The 23,362-nt window shown below is 37.4% G+C and overlaps 2 protein-coding genes and 1 non-coding gene across 5 annotated transcripts; all 3 read left to right on the top strand.

The window, feature by feature from the left end:
• Positions 1-2,812: 2,812 nt before the first annotated feature.
• LOC116194151 (translation initiation factor IF-2-like) lies at positions 2,813-4,574 on the top strand. 2 transcript variants are annotated; one of them, XM_031522902.1, is made up of 4 exons: positions 2,813-3,390; positions 3,490-3,552; positions 3,726-3,797; positions 3,935-4,574. In XM_031522902.1, the coding sequence occupies exons 1-4, from the start codon at positions 3,010-3,012 to the stop codon at positions 4,355-4,357; spliced, it is 939 nt and encodes a 312-aa protein (XP_031378762.1). In that variant the 5' UTR covers positions 2,813-3,009; the 3' UTR covers positions 4,358-4,574. The 2 variants fall into 2 exon arrangements, with proteins under 2 accessions (XP_031378762.1, XP_031378754.1); XM_031522894.1 differs by having other exon boundaries at positions 3,714-3,797.
• A 7,867-nt stretch (positions 4,575-12,441) lies between these two features.
• LOC116193325 lies at positions 12,442-12,539 on the top strand. The gene has a single exon (XR_004154236.1). It is a non-coding gene; the product is annotated as a small nucleolar RNA Z161/Z228 (small nucleolar RNA).
• A 6,226-nt stretch (positions 12,540-18,765) lies between these two features.
• LOC116191991 lies at positions 18,766-23,162 on the top strand. Of its 2 annotated transcripts, none has more exons than XM_031520370.1 (13): positions 18,766-19,118; positions 19,243-19,508; positions 20,004-20,329; positions 20,406-20,498; positions 20,600-20,690; positions 20,759-20,852; positions 20,935-21,032; positions 21,139-21,208; positions 21,378-21,490; positions 21,586-21,702; positions 22,003-22,079; positions 22,177-22,221; positions 22,310-23,162. In XM_031520370.1, the coding sequence occupies exons 2-13, from the start codon at positions 19,269-19,271 to the stop codon at positions 22,797-22,799; spliced, it is 1,854 nt and encodes a 617-aa protein (XP_031376230.1). In that variant the 5' UTR covers positions 18,766-19,118; positions 19,243-19,268; the 3' UTR covers positions 22,800-23,162. The 2 variants fall into 2 exon arrangements, with proteins under 2 accessions (XP_031376230.1, XP_031376237.1); XM_031520377.1 differs by having other exon boundaries at positions 18,767-19,118; positions 21,393-21,490.
• The last annotated feature ends 200 nt before the right edge of the window (positions 23,163-23,362 follow it).

The raw sequence follows: 23,362 nt of genomic DNA, 5'->3' as shown, positions 1-23,362 counted from the left end.
ATATAGGTCAGAGTAACGCAATATTGAATCGCAGAACGGGTTTACTTATTGAAATGAGAAGATTTGTAATAGATTAGCATATTTTTATATTGATTCGGGTAGATGAAGAACCAATCCGGAAAAACCGTAACTGCCAAGGTTCGGCTTTATCATCGAACTTGGTTTCCGTTATCGAGGAGGATTCCTGAAATCCATGATTTGATGAAGACGGTTCGCTGAAGTAAGGCACGGCATCTGGTTCTCTCGCATGATTTCAGAAGAGGCACCGTTGTATGGTATGGACTGGCCTGCGAACGTAACCCCAAACTTGCCATCGGGCTCCCACATTTCTCTGGAGCTCATTTAAGTTTCGTTTGGGAATGCAGTGACGATTAAATAAGTGTTTTATTTTGTTGAATTTTAAATAGAAACAGTATTTGGTGAATTCTTTCAAAATCATAATTTGAATAATTTTTATAGTTATAAACGTGATTTTTTTCTAACAGGTTATTCTCTATTTTAAGCATGCTTTTTAAGAGATATTTATATGGGAGTCACCATACCTCGCTCTCTTGGTCATAAATGCTTCAATAGATTTGCCAATCTAATGCATTTTGGCACGTGTCGTAAGGCTGCGGTTTGATGGGAACTAATCTCGTTCTGATCTATCGGTAGTCAGAATTGACATTCTGGCTTCAATTGCATTGAGAGTTGTTTGGTTGGCAGATTATTAAATTACAGAAGATGTTATGCCCGGTTTGAATTCAGAAATAAAAAAATTTTAACTTTAACTTTAACTTTAACTCAACACACTACACAATAAAAATACATGTTTCTCAAGTCAAATTTATAATCACATCTCATTTGTCATTTTTCACAATTAAAATCAAAATCAAAGTTATTTTAACTCTGAATCCAAACGCACCCTTAGATTGCATGGAAAGTAAGATCGAGAATGTCGGATCACAAATAATATGATATTATTGTATTTATTTGAAAAAGTATAACGTAAAGTGAGATTGTTACGTATATTAAATAAATTAATGGGGAAGTAAAGTAATTTTATAAATATATCCCTTATTTGCATGGTTATTATGTCAAAAGTTTATTTTTATTATTATTCTTTTAATTTTAGACATATTTATACATAAATATTTGTTATATGTTTATATTAATAATATTGATATAAAAATATTACATAAATATAAATATAAATATATATATATATATATATAAAAGAAAGATGGTGTAATCTCATAAAGCCTCGGAATCTCAAAGTTTCTTGCTAAACTTAGGAAACTCAGGTGTAAACTTGGGGGAAGATTCCCCCTAAATTACCCCGAACCAAATGCCCTATGTGAGAGTTAAAAAATAATAAAAATAAAGAGTTAGTCTCATATTGATAATAAAGATAAATGTTCTGGACGATGTGAATTGAATTTCATCATTTATTATCAGTTAAAATTTTAGAATTGAATATTGTCTATTTAGTTAGAAGTCTAGTGGAAATTTTATATATTATTATAGCGAATTTAACATGTCAAATGTGCATCATATTCCAATACGAGAGCAGCCAATAGTATGTTTCATATAAGTCTTCCCTGGTTTGAGTGTGGAAGAGGAAGTGACAATGTGGAAAACGTTTTCTTCTATCTAGTTTTAGTTTTTTTTTTGTTTTGCCTATTTAATTTTCATTTTCCGTTTCTAAAATCAATCAAATTCAAATGATGGAAAAAAAAAATGGCGCAGCATATATGCTTGGGTGGAGACTTTAGATACTTGAAGAATACTAAATTGATTGCACATTGTACAAGTACAAATGTTAGTTTATATACACATACATACATATATATATATATATATGTATATATATTGCTGAGTAACATGAATTTATTATAACTGAGGCATTGTTACATGGGTAGCCCCTCAAAACAACTAAGACACAAAATTTGGAAGAAACCGTCAGCGTGCCACGTCGGATTTATATTGTATGTATATATATAAACTCGCCCACACAGTGATGTCCATTTAGCAGAGACCGTTAGTGTGCCACATCAGATTTATCCCTCTAATTTTGATGAAAATTTGATAGTGTGCTAAATTTGGCATGAAGGGGAAGCACTTGTACTTTTAAGCAATTGATCTTAGAGTATGTGTCAAATTTGACAAGATGTTCAAATCATGTGTTATATGGTCCTATTTACTCTTTATATAATGAGTAAGAGGTTATTTTACTTCCCTTATTAAATTTAATCAATTTACATATCAAACAAGTCGAGTATTGAAAATTTAATTTCGACATTTAATTTAAGTATGTAAAAAAAAAACTTAAGCAATGAAATACTATCTCAATATCCCATTATGGCAATCTTCTTAGGCTTGTAGAGGACAAGTAGACCGCATGGAACCCAAAAATCGCCAGGGTTGAGGTTTGATCGATAGCGCAATGTTCATATTTGGCTATGCTATTGCAGATTTGTTCATGACAAGTTTGTTGACATCAACATTGGTGGAAATCGCCAATGAAAAGCGAGAATTTGCTAAAACTGACATATCCTGCATAATGTATCCAACAAATCGAAATTCGAACATATGAGAGAAAATGGGTTCAGTGCACTGATATTCACTCTCGACTTAATCGAAAATTAAGAAGTTTGATATTCGATTTCATTTATCTGCTTTGTTCTTGAAACTGAGTGGAGCGGAGCCAAGCACCTGGGTGCATTCCATCACGGGAGCATAAACCCTAGTCCTAAACTGATCGGGATCATAAAAAGCTGACACGTGTCGCTCTCCCTGCTGTCCGCCATATAAACGGAAACAATGTCCCTCCCGCACACAAAACGCACCCCCACACTGTGTGTGTCCGACTTCTCTCTCTCCCTCTCTCTCTCTCTCTTCCCTATCAGGTCTCATCCCCTTCTCCCGTCTCCGGTCTCATCCATCCCTCTCCCTCCCTCCCTCCGCCTCTCCCTAAACCTTGAACTTGTCTTCTCAAATCACTCATCCGACAGACAGAGCCGGACCCACATGGAGTTCTCAACCGAGGAGGATGACGCTGAGTACGAGGACGTCCTCATGGTGGCGGACACACTCGTCCAACTCCGCCGGTTATTCCGCCGCGAGACCGAGTCCGGAAATCGCCGCGCCTACACTTTCAATTTGAGATGGGGGGCCAAGGGGAAGAGGAGCGACAGATCGCCGCCAAATGACGCTGTGGGCCCCGCCCCTGCCCCTGCCCCTGCCCATGCCCGCGCCGCCCCCGAACCCGCCCCCGTTGAGTCGCGACCCTCCAAGGTGTGGACTGAAGCCTCCAGCCCTGATACCCCCCTCCTTGCTTCCTACTCCGGGGGAAGCTCCGACCCCAAATCCGCCACCGCAGCCGCCACCAAAAGGAAGCCTGTCAAACGGGTATGTATAGATAGATCAGCCCGACCCGAAATCTCTTTGCTTTCTCGGTTTTTTTGGGTGACCATTCTGATGACCTTCTTCTTCTCCGGTTGGTTGCAGGCGAGGGAGGTGCTGCGGCTGGCCGAGGCAGAGGCACAAAGGGAGAACGACAGCCTTAAAGTGGTAAAAGATTATAGTTTTTGCAATAATTATTGATCCCCACATTATCTTCTCCAGACTTCAAAATAAATGAATAAACAAACTTTTTCCTTTCTCGCTAATATATATGAATGAAATTACTGTTCTATTTCGTTGCCGGAATTCATTGATCTGAATCCTGTCAGGTTTCATGTCAGGAAATTAAGAACCTCAGACGGAAGATCGATAGGGAGAATTCTCTCAACACGGAGTTGAAAAGGACGAGAAAGGTAGGCACTCGACGAATTTCGCCCTTTCTAAATTTAATTTCTCTATTTTCTTCTGCATTTATTTATTTTTTTTATATTTATTCATTTATTTATTATTTGGATTGGAATATTGATGTTTAATTTTAATTTTTTCACAGCTGTTAATTCGCGGTAAAGAAAACGAGAAAGCCCAATGGGAGGAGGAGGTCGACACTTGCTTGACTCTCGGAGTACTATCTTCCTCTCCTGCTAAGGAACCTTATCCCCACGTTCCGGTCCTCAGTGTACCCGAACCGTTGATCCCCGATCGGACGGCTGTCAGAGCGGATAAGAACAGCAATTCCGGAGCTGGGCCGCGGGAATCGCCGTCATTACGGCCCGGCGTGGTATTGCTAAATCTGAGTCTGGACCGGGCGCGCTCGCTTCCGGATCTGAACGTCCCGTTGGAGGAGAATGGCAGCAACTCTCCGCCGCAGGATCACCCGATCCCAGGCAGCAGGCTGCTGAGCAGAACTGCCGCAGCCGAGGCGAGGATGCGTCGGCATCTTATTATGAAGGCAAAGCTCCGGCGGGCGGCATGATGCTCGAATTAATCGGGAGAAAAAAAATGTGTTAGGATTTCTTTTTTTTAATAATAATATATTTTTTTTCTTATGAGATTTCTATTCCATTTCACACAAGTGTAAATGAAGATCTGGCTTAGGTACGACATTTTTTTTTTCCTTGCCCAAATAAGGCAATGTCTTTTTGGGAAATCATTATATTCCAACGATCAATGGAAAATTGCGTTTCAGTTTCTATGTATTGTCAATGGGGTGTATGACCGTTCTGTTCTCTGTGTTAACCTCCCTCCGGTCTCCACTCTTGTCTAAGATGGTCCGTTGTACTTCTGAATAATTTTCCCAACTTTGATTGAAGTAAGCTGCAAGGAACCAATTTTTTGGTACGATGTAGAATTTGATGGAATAAAAAAGAAAGGGGGATTTTTTGTCTCCGTGATTTTTGGAATATTCGTAATCCGATATCATATCAAGCTTGAAATTTCCAACTCAAATTGAAATATCGGTGGCTCTACAAGTAGAATTATGCCAAACTTAGAGCTAATCTATGCTTTAAAGGTCACAAATCTAGTGGAGACAGGAGAAAACGAAATTAAAAATCTATCAATGTGGATTTTTATGAATAAAATCTATTCATATGAATTAATCGTCAATCTTTTTTTTTTTGTTCTCTTTAAATAAAGTTTTTTATTCAAGTTTTATTAGTAAAAAAAATTCATGATCGAAAGAGCTTTATCTATAATGTGTCAACTAGGCTTGAACTTGGTAAATCGACCGTGGAGATTCTCAATACCAGATTGCACACCATCCTTAAAAAAAAAAAGAAACTGAAGCAATTTATTTAGGAAATTTGAAAATTGAATCGAGGCCAAGGTGTCATATTATAGGTGTTATTAACAAACACATTTTCAAGAGACTTATGATGATTTTGCACGGATCCATATACATATAATTCAATGTTTTACATATCAAGTTATCACGTGTATATATATATATACTTGCGGACGTACTTATTTGGGTCTAGAGAGCTATGAAGTGTTCATAGGATCGATCAGATTGAAAACATTAAAAAAAAAAAAAGAGAGAGAGAATAGTACAAAAGCTTCTTTTTTTTTTTTTTTTGCCCGGGTAAATAGTACAAAAGCTTACGAGAAAGAAATAAATTGTATGCAGAAAATAGTTAAAAGCCAACTGAGAGTCACGGCCTGTGTTGGTCAATCAAGTCCACTTCAAGCCTCTTAAAAGGGGCATAAACATAAAACCGAAGCAAGTGGACGGCCGGTAAACTGTACTACATACGACGCATGCCTTTGACTCTCTCTCTCTCTCTCTTTCCCCTTTCTTTTTTTTCCTCATTTATATATTTTAGTACCTAAAGGTAATTGACTTTGCATAATAATCAAAATAAATTGGATCACCAAAAAACAAAATAGATACTTAAAAAAAATTCAAATATATAGAAAGCAACCTCGAATTACAAATATACACTCTGTCAGAGTGGTCTTTAAAACCTCGTGCCATGGTCAGATCAAACGGAAGCCCGAGAAATATAGGAGGGAAAGAGATGGAAGGAAAAAAAGAGAAGAAATCTAAGCTTTGTTTAATTTATTAGTGTAATTTTAAAATTACACTTTAATCTAATTTTATCCATAATCAAACAAAATAATTCATACAAAATGAAAAAGTGGATCTCATTTATATAACTTTTTTTACAACAAAACAGAATAATTCATACAAAATCAAATGGTGGACCCCATATATAACTATTTATACAACTCTTTTTCAAAATCAATACTTTATTTTAAAATATTACTTACAAATCAAACGTAGTATAAATATGTTATTCAGAGGTGATTTAGCAAAAGAATTTTAAATAGAAGGACTATATTGTCTGTCTATATGATTTACCAGCAAAAAATGATGGATAATTTGGTATTTTTACATTAATCCGAAACTTTTGAGGAAAATATTACTATGTTCTCAACGTTATCTCATTTTCTTAGTTTTATTCCAATCTGTAATTTTTTCTTGAGGTATCTTAACGTTACTATCTTGGTAACGAAAAAGTGTAAATGTTGGGATATATAGTGGTATTTACTCAAACTTTTAATATTGTTTCCCTTCTATTTAATTCCAAATTGGGACCGAAAGAAAATGAACTCTTGAATGAGGAAGGCGATAAAGAGAATATTATGTAAGTCCCTCATTTCTCTCTCTCTCTCTCTCTGCAAAAGACCCCACCTAACAGTAAGCCCTAAGTTCCGACTTTCTCACCAGTGCGTCCGGCTCTGGTTGGGCATGTCGAGCGTCGATGTCTCCACCAATGGAAAGTTGAGGTCGCCCTCTCTCTCCCAGTTGTGGTATTTTTTTTTCTTCCTCCCTCTACCTCCTCTTGTATCATTTTCATTATTCCTTCTCGATCTACCATGGAGACCCAGTAAGAAGTGTCACAGTGGCTCCTCGTGTCTGAGGCCATCCAAATTGTCTTCTCTTGAGGTTGATTTCGCTACTGTGGTTGTCGCGGTACCCCATGTTCTAGTCAAGCCCAGTGCCCCTCCTTTATCTAGTCGTCACCGTGGCTATAATCATTTCCTCCTCGTCGCCCTCGATTTGTGGTGGAGACAATTCTAATGGAGTCTCGAAGGTCACAGTGGCCCTCCCCCTTTCATCTCCGTCTTTCGCAAGGTTCGTGTGGTGGCAATCTCCCCATCCCCTCCAATGAACATGTCCTCTCCCTCTTCGATCGCATCTTGGGCGACAAGTGGGGTGCACATAAAGGTAACGGTGAGACAGTGATAGCGGTACAACCCTGCACCCCAACTGGCCATGATCGATTCAGAGGGGCAGCCCAACGGCCCCGACCTGTATTATCCTCACCTGCACCAGGACGGTTGCAATGACACAATGGCCGCGACCTCCTCCTACTCAACCTTCCCAGATTGATTGACTTCTTCCCCCTCCCTTCGGTGGTGGAATCTTCTCTCCGACTCCCATCTCATCCCCGTGGTTATATCCCACCCACCACGACACTAGATCACAGCAATAATCTAATTGTTTTACCTTTCGCGGGTAAAATGGATCTTTTGTGGTTTCTACCTTTTTTGTTGGTTTTTGCAAGTCTCGGCTGGGCCTCATTGGTTTTGATTACTTAGGGCCTGTGGTGATCGCTAGTATGAACCAACCAAGCTCTCTGGTTTGATTACTCAGTAGATTGATTATGTCTGTTAGTTGTGATTGTTAGTGGGATCTTGTGCTCGGATACTAGCCCGAGATACCCTGACTACCTACTTTATTCTAGAGTAGAATTTCATCGTGGATTTAGGATGTCCTCATTCCCAATTACTATTAAGGTCCACGATGAAGTATTGTTGGTAGTCACGAGCTAACGGTTTCATAATAGCAAACTACAATTGTATATGTTCTTCTTTGATGTTTTCCCTAATTTTCTTTTGCAGTTTGCCTGACGGATAAACTGTCTGTTTCCACTCTTGCAATTTTTTATTGAGTATTTTACCTTGTATCCGTTTTTACTGTGGATTAACAAGGGTTTCACTTATTTGCTTTTTTTTTTTAAGAAGAAGAATGAGGAAGACGATTAAAAATTCGACTTTCATTCCCCTTACTCTTCTTTAAAATGTCAAAATAAAAAAGGCGAAAAATTGTCTTCACTTTCCTTCCCCTTCGAACCAAACAGTGGCATACTCGAAAAATAAGCGGAAAGAAACGTCTAATGGACTGGCCGCATGTCGGGGCCTCTAATGAGAAGGAAAGAGTTGGGCCGCTCCGATATGTCAACGAGTCCAATCTAATTCAGGCAAAGGCCCAATCTACGCTTTTGTATTACTTTATTGTTACTATTTATTTATTATTGCCATCAGACCAATGATTAGGATTCTCACATTTGCGCTGTTTAAGAAAATTAAATATCATTGGTTTAACATTTTTACTACTGACCAATAATTATAATTTAACCGTTCTAATGTGGACGAGCCATCCATCTAGTTTTTTTTTTCCTTTTGTTTTTTTGGTTATAAAGGACGTTAAAGGCGTAGTACAATAAAAGAAAATTTATTTCTTAAATAACTTATAAATGGTAGAGGTAGTTCCACTAAGTATTCATTTACATAATTCATAGGATGCATGTAAGGTAATGAATGTCATAAATTGTCAATGTACTTGCAAGTTTGACCGTACTATTGTACATTATTTCCATCAGGAATACGTTACTGCAGATACTTTCAATTTTATCGGATGTCAATGAAAAGAGAAAACACGTTCCTAGAGATCGATCTCTTCTGAGAAAAATTTATTCAATCACAACTCTTTTCGATTCAAGTCCCGGATACATCCCAAATTCGTCAACTAATTTTGGTCCGAGAGACAGCCGGAGAACAATGGCAATGCTATGATCAATTAATTGGGGTTGTTGTGATCATCATCAGTATAAGGAAATTTGTCCATAAATTCAATAAATCTCTTCCAATATCCGGCAGCATGTTCCCCATCGTCATTAAGTACCTGCTCAAAAGCGGCTCTACCACCATTATAACTATCGCTGGCGCAGCCCCGCATGCAGGCTGCCTTGCATTTGTGGATGGCCGTATGCGTCTGGCAGACATCCTCGCATTTGCCGACGCATGATCGAGTCTCTGCCGCTTCACATGTCGCAAGAAAAGCCATCAGAACCATCGCGAAGACGAGAGACACGGCGATCGCCCCCTTGGTGGCCATCTCTTCTCTCCGCGATCTCACGTCCTCTGTGTGTTGACTTTATGTTTTGAATTGCGTTGGTGCAATCAGGGCTCCATTATGTCGGGGAGAAGGCCTATTTATGTTTTGCAGTCAACTGGAGGCAAAAATGGCAGTCGCAGGTTTGTTGTGGTGAGGAGTAAAACATGGAAAATGAATGTCTGTCTTCGTATATACTTTTGTACAAATATCATCATCAGCTGATCCTCAACAAGACTGAGATTTGATGAGCTTTAAGTTTTCTAATTCAATAGTGGATACGATCAATTGCGACAGCTATACCGGACTGGACAATCTACTATTAGTAGAATTCGAGATGTACATAAGTCTTCGTAAGTATGATTATACGTAACGTGGCGGTTTGAGATGACTTAAAATAGACACTAGCCGTGGCGATATATTAACCTGGAAAAGAATATATTATTGTGGACAAATTATTACGGTCTTCATGTCCGATTGAAGGGTGAGACCATCATCCGGAGGATTGTTTTGCTAAATAAGCACGCTTCGAGATGACTTACATTAGGTTTATTTGATGAAATCTAGTCCGCTCTAAAGTACACAACATTGTCATATAATGGGCTTTTTAAAAAAAAAATAATTATTAGGTAATACATCCCGCGCGATACCTTAAATCAAGATATTTACCAACCGATAATACTATATATATATATATTAAATCGTAAAATGATCTATATTTGCCAACATTTATTGATAAAAATAATTATCTATAGCAGGCGCCTTGCGTCCCTATTATTTTGAGTAACTTAATTAATTTATCCCTTATAGGTTCGTACATAGATAAACTTTTTTTTCTGAATAATACATATATATAATTCAATATATATGACATATACGTTCAAAATACTTTGTCCGTGTTCCCAAATTTTGTGACAATTCTTTTGACAAATAAATACAAGAACTATCATATCAGTACCGCATCTGTATGTTAGAAAATTCACTAGGCTTAAGATGTTGAATCCAATCCCTTTATAAACTCATGAATTTCCTCTCAACTTTCTCACGTGGAAAAATATATTGTTCCTTACACCCAACACTATCACCCATCAATTTGCTATTATTTTGGCTCATATGACGATTGTTGAGTTGATGTGATACCAGAAAAATTCTACCAATAAAATGAAATACATAAAAATTATCATAATAAAACAAATAAAATTCGACAATCGCTAAATTAATTAGTATATATGGAAGGACGAAACAAAAAAAAACAACTATTTTGTACGCACCCCATGTATCCAGATTGTGATATGTGATAAATATCTTTATATATACAAACTTGACAACAAGACAATAAATAGAGTTAGAAATGTAAATGTTTAAATAATGTAGGGATAGAAAAATCAATGCCTTAATAAATGCTATTTGTAAGTCAAATATAAACTCTATATTGGTAATGCATTAAATGCAAAGTTTTAATAGACTGTTGAAAGAAAATAAATATATCAAAACTATTGTAATATAATATGCAATTTTATTTTAATTAAAATGTTGAAAGAAACTAGATATATTAAAATATAAATTCTATTGATAATGTATTAAATAGAAAACTGTGATAAAATGTTGAAAAAAATAAATATATGAAACTATTTAAATATAGTAAGCAATTTTAATCTAAATAGAATTTTGAAAGAAAATAAATATATAAAAACTATTTTAATATAATATGAAAATCTTATTTTAAATAGAATGTTAAAAGAAAACAAATATATGAAAAATATTTTAATGTAATATGCAATTTTATTTTAAAATAAGTAATAATATATGGGTTAAAAAGACAGCCTTAGGATTTAAGTAAATAAAATATAATCATTTATTTTTTTAAAACTTTATCATATCTATATATCTATTAATATATAGAAGTTCTATTTCCATACAGTTAATAGGTGTAAATATTAAAAAGATTCAACCTTTTTAGGATTTAAATAAATGAAATATCATCAATTGTTTTTAAAAATTTCCTCATATCTATATGTCTATCAACATATATAAGCTTTACTCTTATGCGGTTATTAGGACTTATTTACATAATCATAAACTTAATTTCATATATATATATATATATTATTTTCAATGTGTATAAATATTAAAATGTCGTGATTTGTAATTATTACATCAAGCTTTTTTTTTTCAATTTTTGATTTATTGATTGTGGAATTAACTCCTTTTTTTTTAATAGGCTCACGAGTCACATTCATATTTAGAAATATATATACATGCATATTTACTATTGCACAAGGCCCAAAGACCGCTTCCGTCTCACTTTTAAGTCCCCAAAATGCCCTTATCACATAAAATTCAATTATTATGGACCACTAAATTAAGATTATAAATTAAACACTAACAATCATCAACCAACTCCTCTTTCTCTTCCGACTTCCCTCCACCCCTCTCTCGGCCACTTGTCACATCAACCTACTACTTCTTCTTCTTCTTCTTCTTTTACCCTCATGCAAGTTTTTATTGAGTTATTTAACTTTTGAATTATATCATTATTAATGGTTAGATCATTATCTTTAAAAAATCAAAAAAAATTGAAAGGTACGTCTCTAGCACGTTATAAACGGAATGAACCCTGGGTATCTGCTCGTAAATGGGCCCCAAATGTGAGCCCGTGCCCAACATCAGTAGATCGACAGCAGAGCCCATAGCATTCACTCTTTGGACTCGCCCTTAGGTTTCCCTTCAAGCTTGCCTAAGCGACTGTGCTATAAAAAGCAAAATCCGCAGCCGCAGCTTCTCATCTCTCTGCCGTCCCAATCCCGTTTCCAGCCTTCTCCTCTCGTGATACATTCAATTGCTATATTTCTACTCTCATCTCTCTCTCAAAACAATATCTTTGATTTATTATTTATTATCATGCAAGTGGGGAGAAGATTAATAATGGCCGTGCAAATGACGAGTAATTCATTCTGTTAGTGAGAAGTCGGCATTGTTAATCGCCGACGATGTTCCAATCTCTCACTTCCATGACTCTGATGCGCCGCCGGCCGGCTTAAATTCTCCCCCTTCGTTTTGGTTCATCTCATTCTCCGACGATGTCCGATGGCTCTAACATTTATGCTTGTCGGTTTTGCTCCCCAGAAAAATTATATATTTTAATATATCTTATTAATTATTATATTAACTTCCTTGAATGATGAGCCGAGAGCAATCAATTGAACGGTACAATCAGCTTTTTGATTGTTGGATTTGATGATCAATAAATTATTTACTTGTAAGTTGATAATGGTAATTCAGTGGTCAAAAGGCTGATTGAATCATACAATGGAAGCATGTTCTTATTATTTTGGCCCCAGCAGAAATGTTCTGTTCGGCTTAAAGCTCCACCACGAAAATCAGATGATGAGCTATGGATTGAAATCTCTCACGACGGTCATCCGAGACACATCCAATGTTGCCACTGATGCATAATCCATTACTTCTGATGATTTAGTTCTTAATTGAAATTTCAGCTGATGCTGACTATCAAACCAAAATGGAAACAGGAAAATGTCCCCCCCTTGTTTTTGATTCCGGCTCATTCCGATTCCTGTTCCGTTTCTGAACTGGGGCCATGAACCAAAGGCTCCCTCGATGGAGCCCTAATTATGAATCTCACCGGAACCTGAATGCTCCTGACCAGCTAAGCCGGCTTCCCGGCCGGCCCAACTGTATTGTCGGCCTTCCTCACTTCCGGAAGAAGTCATTGGATAGTGAAACTGGGTCGACTGCTGTTAGGGCTTGTTATCTCGTTTTGGCCCAATCAAGGCCCATCTGTTGATTCTGTACCGCCGATCCCCCTTAGGGCCGTTTGGTTCGAGTACCGTTGAGTTGTCGGGAATATTAAGAATAATAGGATTATTGATACATTTACCAAAATCCTTGGAATACGTTAAATAAATTGATGGGAAAGAATGCATTTGAGTATATGGATGGTAATACTTGTTTGATAATGATCATATTTTTAAGGGAATGGTGAGTTGTTTCCTGACAATGTGAAATTTTTAGTTTACCTTGCACGAATTACAGTCGTCTATTTTCTCCGATCCAAAATCGAATTCTTTAAATATCGCCTGTCTATTTGGTATTCCTTTTCACATTATCCAAAGGTCCAATTTTCCTCCTGAAAACTCATCAAGCATTCTCCCGCTAAAGTCTTTTATGCAGGTAATATAATATAAGGAGTAGGAAAAAGAAAAATAAAGATATATACGACAAAACCCACTAATAAAAATCACTTGTCACAACATCAAATCCGAGCTCCGTCGTTCCAAAAATGATAATAATATAAATATAATATAACAAAATAAATGCGTCTTACCTTAAGTCTTCCGACGGCCAAAATTACAAAAGTTAGAATGTCCGTCGGAGGCGTGAAGTGCTTAACAAACCGCATCATTGGTACATTCTCGAAGGGAACTCAATGAGACGGTGACGGGTGGCACAGTCCGGTTGACCTCACACCATCCCCACACCAGTCAACACAATATATAATATAGACAGGTATTGGGCTCGTCGTATATAAGAGAAGAAAAATAGCACCGTACAATACTTTTTCTTTTTCTTTTTTTCATATTGCAGTACAAATTCAAATAATTTTTTTTGTACAATACAAAATTTTCTTTTTTCACAGCATAACATGTCATCCATATTTCTTCAAGAAAATGACGGACATTTTGTTTGGGGGTGATTTTGCAACAAATAAGAATTTAGGGGCATAAACAGAGAAAAAAATTAATTTTTTTTTAAATATCGTTTGGATTGGAGGATGCCATGGGAGCGGTCCTGCCAGTCATCTACTTCCCGATTGGGGTCACTAGCATGGTCAAAGAGCATGCCGACAATCCCCATCGAGAAGTGGGCAGCCGACAAGGGCGTCCCTAACCCCCCGATTTGAGGGACCCCTGCCGTTGGGGTCCTTCAAATCGGGGGTTAAAGGCGCCCCCCTTGGCGGCCTACCCCCAAATTGGGATCATGGGCGTGATCTTTAACCACACTAATGACCCTAATCTAGGGATGGGCGGTCGGGGGGCCACCCCCGGCGCCCCCAATTTGAGGGATCCCAGCGGCGGACCACACCGACGACCACAATCGAGGGGTAGACGGTCGATGGGGGCACTCTCGACGACCCCAATTTGAGGATCCCGCGTGCCGGGATCCCTTAAATTGGGGGCATGAGACCGGCCACCCACCCTTCAATGCAGTGGCTGGATTTTTTTATTTAAATTTTCAAAATTTATTTTCGCCCATGAGTTCTTATTTGTCACAAAATTCCCCCCGAACAAGCTCTCATGTTAACATTCCATCCATGCTCGTCATTTTTTTATTATGGAATGCTATACGGTGAAAAAAAAAATTGCGTTGTCTAGGGAAATGATATAAATTTGTGTTACAGCGTGAAAAATAATAATAATAAGGGATGCATGATGCTATTTTCCGCATGTAAAAATGCATTTTATTACTTATATTTAAAAAAGGAAAAACCATGTTTATTGCTCAAGCCGTTATCGACTTCGAGATAAGGCGAAAAAAAGTTCAAGTCCGATTCTCATAAATAATGATATTCTCTTAAGGCAAACGGATCTATTTATAGTTTTAAAGGATCCTGATAAATACGAATAGGATTAAATTATTACCATCCTCATGGACTCCATATCTTGAAAAAAAAAAAAAACTACCAATCTCATGAACTCTGATTTGTAAGAATGATACTGCATGAGCGTGCCACGAGACAAGATAAAACATTCTCCGTTCCGTTCGTATATGTTTCTTATATCGTGGCCCTTCATTGGCTATATTTCATCATGTTTCAGACGAAGCAAGAGGAAGAAACTCAGCAACTTCGTGCGGTTTCCCCTCTGAATCCTAAATGTGATGCTTGGTGGTGGTGAAATATGAATTGTGTTATCTTCTAGATGATAAAGTAATGTTAATTGCTCTAATGCCTGGAGACTACAGACGTTCTCTCCCTGATCAAGTCTTCTTACAGTTCATTTTTCTAGTCGAGAATATTCGCAATAACAAAGAAATTCATATCTCCTTTCGATTTATGACAGTATTAATGCATCTTTTCCCTTTTCTCCGGTCGGAAAGAATTGCCCTTCTTCTCGGCAATTTTGTAGAGCAGGACGTAGAACTTTCTTTTGACTAGGTAATCGAAGATATGTTCCCAGAGAATGAAATACCACTTTTGTAGTTCTATTATTTATTTTTATTTTATTTTTATTTTTGGGTGGCAAATGAAGCTGAGTCAGATTTCACATCATTGACAATTCAATCTTATATTTTGGTAATTGAGTCAGATTCATCAATGCAATTTAAGATAGGGTAAGTAGTTTCTTGTGGTTTCCGGTTGTCTAGTTTTCTATTTTTTTCCTCTACATTTTTTCTTTTTAATAAAAGTATTCGGATTTCGTCCGATTAATCTCATGGTTCACATGAACATCCTTTGAGCATGCAGGTGGCCCAATTCTCCCGTATGATTCTTGGGGTAACTTGAACATGGTGTTTCCTTAAAGAAATCACACCCCTTAACTATAAAATTCTCCCTTGGCCTATAAACAAATGGAATCATCATTAACCTAAAAACTCGAGCTGACAGGTTGTGCTATCCAGTCCCTTATAAACTTGCACTTTGACTGCCTCAAAACTAGGCTTGGCGTGGCGAAGTCCACACGAGCACGCAGAAGCATTCCATGCACTGATACCTTGTAAAATTCTCACTGAGCCTATAAGCGAATTAATCCAGCTCAAACTTAAAAGTTTGAGCTGACAGATTGTGATACCTAATTTCTTATAAACTGGTGATTTACTCTAAAATTTTTGTCTCAACATTAACTAACAAGCCAACTCTACTGACTTCCTTCCATTATTATCAAGAAGAAGGAAAAAAAAAGTTTCTAGTCTTTTTCATTTGTCTATGAGATATTTTTCCCTCTCATTTTAGTAATAAAATCTCCATTTACATCACATAATCTTGTCTTATTTTAGGAAAAATAATTAGTTTGATTATCTTCTGATGATTTTTGATGAATATATATCTTCTGAAGATTGAGTACGACGTATGAAGTACTCATGTTGTTTGATCGTAAATTTGAGTCAATAAACGTGGCCAATGGACTAGTAATTTCTTGATCTAAAGGTTGGAATCTTAATAATTCATGGACTAGCAAATTCTCATCGAGCTATAAGTTTATGCATATGTCGAGAAAATGGAATTGGTATAGTAGCATCATGTCCTCAAAGTGGAATTAGGATATGCAAGGTTTCGACTCTCGTTACGGGAATTTTTATGTCTGTTGATTATCTTTTTGATGTCTCTTATCGAACCAACGAGTCTCCATTACAACTTTGTAAGCTCTTTACTGACGGATTTTCGAGAGAATTTTTCTTAGGAGTTTATTTTTTTGTGGTGATTTTCATTTGATCGCGAAAAATAAAATAAAATATTACCATGGATGGGGACTATACCATAGGCGGAAATGTTGATATTTGATGGGCAATTTCCTGATTTTTCAGCACTGGACCCGCCGCAAATTCCAAATCTATCAATGTGATGACTTTGAATGTTATGGCTTTGAATGGATTTTTGCTGGCCTAATGATTTGACCATGCCTCATCTTTCTATTGATTTTTCATTTTTTACCTTTAATATATTTAACTAATAATTTATGGCCACGGCTTAGAAAAATAATTAGAAATTTTCATTTCCTTGCACTATCAAATTATTCAGATTCCTTCATGCTATAATTTCAGTTTGTTTTTCAAAAAGGAAAAGAAAAAACTTTCTCATACTTTTATCGATGAGAAACCATATTAAGGGACCACAATTTGGCGGGTTTCTTGGGCTTTACTTGTCAAATAGAATACAAAAATCACAGCAAAATCAAATTAAGTACATATTAAAAATTATTAATATTAACTCCATTAAAGGTCAAACAACGTGATTCTGTCATAAAAGACATGGGTTGTTGAAGGAAGGAGTTTTAGTACAGTGTGATGAAGCACCGACTTAGAATTAAGAGATTATGAATCTGATCTTATCAGTGAAATTTATGTGCTCTTTTATTTTATTTTTTACTTTTATATTAAGCCAATAAGCATCCCTTATTTTAAAAAAAATATATATGTGATTAGACTCATCTTCCAGTAGGATTATAGAGTATTCAGGTGAAAAGTTAAAATTAATCGTCGAATTCCATTTTCCTTCTCATTATTAAAAAAAAAAAGTTTCTATAGAATAAACCCGAATTGGTTGGAGAATTGGAGAAAAAGCAGTAATTAATTAATTAAAATAAAAAAGGTAGGCAACGTGGGGGAGAAAAGACCAGCACAGGCAGTGACGTCACTCCGATAAAACAATAGATTTGGTCCCTGATTTTTCGGAGGTTAGGTCAATTAAGTCCCTGACTTAATTTTTACATCAATTTGGTCCCTTACTTTTCTAATTTAATCAATTTAGTTCCTTAATTTTTCAATTTGCATTAAATAGGTCTTTCTTACATCAATTACATCATTCACTATAGGAAATTTCATCTCCTCAACTGAGGAAATTATATCAATTACATCATCCATTAGATAAGTTGAATCATTCTTATACAAAATACATCAAATAGATCTTTTGTGATACATTAATTAGGTTTTTCCAACAAAATTAGTACAACGGAGTTAACTAAATAGCATATTACATCATTTAGCCCCTCCTTTAATGGGTGCTTCCCACCGGCGACTTTCCCAACCTCCCTAGTACCACAGGCAACCTCATCCTTAGGGGGGGAGCTCCACCTCAATTTTTTTTTCAAAAAATGACAACGCAATGATGTCGTTTTGAGAGATGGACTCAAAACAATGTTAGTTCATCGTTTTAGCCTTTTTTTAAACAACAAAACTACTTCATTTTGGATCCATCCCTCAAAATAACTTCGTTTTTGTCGTCTTTAAAACAAAAAAAATTAAGGGGAACTCCCACCGGAGCTACCTCTCCTGGCCTGGGGGGGAAGTTGCCGGTGGGAGAGGCCTACCGAAGCTCTCCCTTCAAATGAGGTGGGGCTTCGGTGGGGACTCCCTTATTGGTTTTCCTTTTTTTTTTTTATGTTGGAAAGGTAAGAAAGGAAAATAAAATAAAACGAAAGATCTAAATGATATAACATGTTCCTCAATTAATGACATAGTTAACACCGTCATAACGGAATAATCTAATTAGTGTTCCAAAAGAATCGTTTTATGTATTTTTCATAAAAAAAAAGGATCCAATTAATGTAGCGATAATTTATTTGTTGTAATTTCTTTTAGTGGATGATGTAATTTCCTTCAGTGGAGGATGTAATTGATGTACAAGGACCAAATTCAAGTAAATTGACAAACTCAAGGATAAAATTGATGTAAAAATTAAGTCAGGGATCTGATTGACGTAATATTTGAAAGTTGGGGACCAAATTGCCTATTAATTTAACAAAGAAACCGTAACTAGAATATCACGGCACAGGGCGGGACTGGATTGGACTGGACTGGACAACTCCCGCTATTCACATACAAACATTTTTAATTAAAAAAAAATCATATTTTCTCTTTTTCATCAAATTAAATTAAAGCGCCAAAAAGAAAAATCATAAAAGTCAAATTGACAGCATGAAAAAGTCTCAGTTCATACATTAGAATAAGCTTCAAAGAAACCGAACCAGTCAACAGTTTCTGCTACCCATCACTCTCCTCCGTCTGGCACCTCCCCATTTTGAATACCTCTCACGTCTCACCCCCACAAAAAAAAAAAAAAAAGTTCTGACAATTTTGATTTGATCATCTTCTCCACGAGATTACCCTTGATTTGATTAACGCGGCTTTGCCTTTTCTTACCTCTTGGTCAAATCATCATATCCCATAATCATCGTCGGATATCCCTGATCAAGAATGGAATCGCCCCATTGTCTTTTGGGTCTCTGATTATATCATCATCATCATCGTCAGTTTCCTGTGTCTTCTTCGTCTTCATCTACTCTTCTTCCCTCATTCAGCCCCTTTTTGTCGGATACAGGTAACGTTTTTGGTTTTGCTTTGCTTTGGTTTTGGGTTTCTTTCTCTTGTTCCATTTTTTGCCCAGAACTGAGTTGCCTGTCGGTGGTGCTGTTTTTTCTCTGGGCTGTCTGGTCTCTGCACAGCTTTGGAGCAGAATTTCGGATTGGAAATGGGAGGGGTTTGCTCGGGAGGGACGCCGAATCAGAAGCGGGAGAAGGGAGCTGTCTCCAGGTCAGCACAGAGCTTTCAGAAGCCTTCTAAAGAGGCTTCTCCCGCTTCGGAGTCGAAAGGGAGTGATTACAGGAAGACCCCGCCGAAATTCGATTCGGGAGAGCTCCGGCACCTATCTTTCTCTCGGGAATTGAAGCCCTCGAAGCCTTCTACACCGACCCGGAAGGGGTCCGGCAAGGTACTGATATTTGCGTGTCTTCTGTCGGATTAGAAATAGAATTCTACGATTATGAGATACAAATTGTCGAGCTCATTTTGAAGTCTGGGGGAACTTTTTTTGCCATTAAAAGTTCAATTTTGATTCTCCCAGCAGATGAATCAATAAGGAGTGGACTCTGGACATGTAATTGGTAGGCCAAGCAATTGGTTCATAGAGAAACAATTGAGCGAAAACAGTCGAACTATGATCAGAGATGTTACCATTTCTGATATAGTTGGTGAATAATCTAGCAGTCATACTCAGATTGCGGTAGATGATTGATAGAAATGAATGCGCCTAAGAATCAGGATCAGATTGCTGAATCTGAATGTGTTAAGTGTGTTTATTGAAGCATTTTGGGCTTCATAGACATTTATGTGCAATTGCTACATGTATACTTTTTTCGTAACCAATCATTTTGACAGCATCTCATTCAATTCATCATCTCTTATTCATTTATCAAAATTCTTTCAGGTCTCAGGAAAGGGCTCGTTCCTTGGAAGAGCTGGGACTGTGAGTTTGGACAGGGCAGTAGATGTCCTAGACACACTGGGAAGCAGCGTTTCAAATCTGAATGTGAGTGGAGGGTTTGGATCGGGGATATCTTCGAGGGGAAGTAGAATCTCGATTTTGGCCTTTGAGGTGGCCAATACTATAGTCAAAGGCGCAAACTTGCTGCAGTCTCTCTCGGAGGAGAACATCCAGGTCTTGAAGAAGGAGATTCTACAATCTGAAGGAGTTCAGCTTTTAGTATCCACAGATATGAAAGCGCTACTGACTCTCGCCGCTTTAGACAAAAGGTACCGCTCGCTAACTATTATTTGCTCTCTTTCAATGAGTTTCTATATCTAAATTTCTGTTGTTTGCGGGGTACAGGGAGGAGCTTGATATTTTCTCTCGAGAAGTGATCAGATTTGGCGATTTGTGCAAAGACCCACAATGGCACAACTTGGGTAGATTCTTTACAAGGTATGCCTTAAGATTGCTTTAGGAAGTGTTTCATCAAGTTAGTTGACTCCTAGTATCTTACTGACAAGTTATTGTCTTTGTTAATGGATTTATTTTCACAGATTAGACTATGAGGACATGGGACAAAAGCAACTGCGTGCAGAAGCTGACGCTACAATGCTAGAACTTAGCACTCTCGCTCAGCACACCTCGGTATGTTGCAAAAGCTGTAGTTTGAGTGAGATCAGATATTTCGAGCAACTAACTTATTTATTTTGCAGGAACTGTACCATGAATTGCACGCCTTGGACAGGTTCGAACAGGATTATAAGCAAAAGCTCGAGGAAGCAGAATCTCTGAATCTTCCTCGAAAAGGTTTATGATTAAAAGAACATGCATATTCTAAGAATAAAATTGTGGGCAGTTTATGCTGATTTGAACTTTTTCATAATTGTAGGAGAGTGTCTAACGATGCTGCTTAGTGTAGTGAAGCAGCAGAGAAAGCTCGTGCGGGACTTGAAGAAGAAGTCTCTCTGGTCTCAGAATTTGGAGGAGGTAAGATCATAAGGAGGCGGCTAATATTTATGACGAGAAATCTGAAGCTTTTTAATGCACAAAAAAATCACCACTCGATTCAACCTTTTTATATTGCACATTGCAGATAGTGGAGAAACTTGTCGATATTGTTACCTATATACATCAAGAAATCTCAGATGTTTTCCAGGACAGTGGTACTCATTCTAACTAACAATCGCTACTATGAGAAATCCACATTTAGAAGCATGTGAAAACTCTTTCTCCTTTGCCCAATCCAATCTGGGTTTGCTGTTAAAGAGAGTTTCTTTGAACTTCACTTTATGGCAATTTATCTTTATTGATCGGAATTGTTCCTCTTTTGAGGCGCAAAAATTGCAGGCAGCAATTCCAAGGGACAAATTTGCGTTCCTCAGAGGTTGGGTGTGATGGGTCTCTCATTACACTATGCCAATGTAATCAATCTGATAGATACAATAGTAAGTCGTGCCGGAGCCGCATTCTTGAAAATTCTTCGTGTTTTAATTGGTCATTACAAGAGCAATTTTGTAATATACTAACTTCGTAATTTCAGGCTTCTCGGCCTGCTTACCTTCCTCCTAATACGAGGGATACTTTATATCACGGGTTGCCACCGAATGTCAAGAATGCTCTCCGCAGCTCTTTACAAACTAATAAATCTCGGGAAGAGGTAAGCTTGTAATTTGAAGGCAGTTTCAGTTTTCTCTTTTGTGCTGCTGCAAATGCATCTGAATTCCTCTTTGCTCAAAATAGATACGATCTTTCTTGCTTTCTGCAGTCGAACATGAAGTACAATGTGATGTTTATGACATTTCTTTTCATTTTAACGGGAAAACTCTTCCTGACCACACCCACCTTTAGATGCCCCTTCATCATTGTTGGACTTTCTGTGTGTCTGCTCAGTCAGAATAACTCTTCATTCTTATTATTTGCCAAGTATGTGATTCTTAAATTATGGAAATCGTTGCAGCTCTCCATGGCTAAGGTGAAGGCCGAGATGGAAAAGACTCTCGAATGGCTTGTTCCCGTTGCAACGAATACAATCAAGTAAGTTGATCGTTCAAAGATTTCTTATGACGTTCGATTCGATTTAAATTGAACTATATATATAGCTTATGCCCCTAAAATTTGTAACCGAGCGCAGAGCACATCAAGGTTTCGGGTGGGTTGGAGAATGGGCCAACTCAGGGTAAGCTCAAATCTCTTTCAATTAATGAGATACAGGGATGACATAGTTTTCATTATTATCGAACAAACATAATCTCTTGACTTTGCAGTACCGAGTTCGGGAAAAGCAATCCTGCGAGCACTAATGTAATCCGCCTCCAGACACTCTATCACGCTGACAAGCAGAAAGCTGACCGATATATCCTCGAACTGGTGACTTGGCTGCATTGTCTGTTCAACTTAGTAAGACACCGGGACGATAACGTCATCAAGCCTTTCCCTGCCAATCAGAACTCAATTACAAGCATGCGTTTGAGATTCCACTCCGATGCACTACCCACACCAGATGTGATCATTAAGGCAAAGGGGACTGAGCTATCTGAAGAAGATCGCGAGATGCTAAACCGAGCTTGCCGAAGGAAATTGGTGCCAGGAATTAGCAAGAGTCAAGAGTTCCCCAGGGATAACAGGACGAGGAGTAGAGTTTTTGCAATCAGCAGGAGCATGGGGAGCTCGCCGAATCGGGAATTCGACACGAGGCGGGGCTCACCGTACCAGGAGATCAATGTTCTGGATGGGCTAGACCCGAATACAGTATGAATATGCTTGATATTTTTTATACGATTGCTGAGCTATTCGTAATTTTGTTATACAGATGATGAATAGATGCGTTTACACTCGTACGAGATGGTATAGCACTATAGTGGGGAGAGGATTTGAATTCTTGCTATATATGCTGTATATATGAATGTATAGATGCGAGAGGTTACATTACATCTGATGGCATGAGCAGATAAAATCTGTTCTTGAAATTTTCTTCTGTTTTCCTCCGTTTCCGGAGACGCAGAAACATTTGGCCGAGGGCAACTGGGTGTTTTATTGACGAGTTTGTCACATTTGTTGGCTCTCTTGTTCTCACGTTGGAACATGGAAATAATAGAAGTGGAAGCGTTTTCAATTGTAGCCAATATCTTATTACGAATAATTCCGACAACTTCAGGAGAAAAAAGAGGCATTTACCTATTACAGAGATGGTGCGATTTGATTATTATTATTTTTCTTATCTTTTCTATTTTATTTACCGTTTTCAGTCTTAGAAGAAAGACGTCTGATTCGGGATATAAAATAAAGAAAGCTTTTGAAATAAATCTACGCTTTTTGAC

The sequence above is a fragment of the Punica granatum genome, chromosome 1 (assembly GCF_007655135.1).
Source record: "Punica granatum isolate Tunisia-2019 chromosome 1, ASM765513v2, whole genome shotgun sequence".
In the NCBI taxonomy this organism is placed as follows: domain Eukaryota; kingdom Viridiplantae; phylum Streptophyta; class Magnoliopsida; order Myrtales; family Lythraceae; genus Punica; species Punica granatum.
Note: the sequence above shows the minus strand (reverse complement) of the source record. Positions and strands in the feature narration are given on the sequence as shown.

Excerpts from the sequence above, each read along its gene's own strand:
- LOC116194151 (XM_031522894.1), top strand. The coding sequence starts at position 3,010 with ATGGAGTTCTCAACCGAGGAGGATGACGCTGAGTACGAGGACGTCCTC. Across the intron at positions 3,391-3,489 it reads AAAGGAAGCCTGTCAAACGG|GCGAGGGAGGTGCTGCGGCT; the intron begins GTATGTATAGAT and ends GGTTGGTTGCAG. Across the intron at positions 3,553-3,713 it reads AGAACGACAGCCTTAAAGTG|GTTTCATGTCAGGAAATTAA; the intron begins GTAAAAGATTAT and ends GAATCCTGTCAG.
- LOC116191991 (XM_031520370.1), top strand. The coding sequence starts at position 19,269 with ATGGGAGGGGTTTGCTCGGGAGGGACGCCGAATCAGAAGCGGGAGAAG. Across the intron at positions 21,209-21,377 it reads AGATGTTTTCCAGGACAGTG|GCGCAAAAATTGCAGGCAGC; the intron begins GTACTCATTCTA and ends TCCTCTTTTGAG. Across the intron at positions 21,703-22,002 it reads CTAATAAATCTCGGGAAGAG|CTCTCCATGGCTAAGGTGAA; the intron begins GTAAGCTTGTAA and ends AAATCGTTGCAG.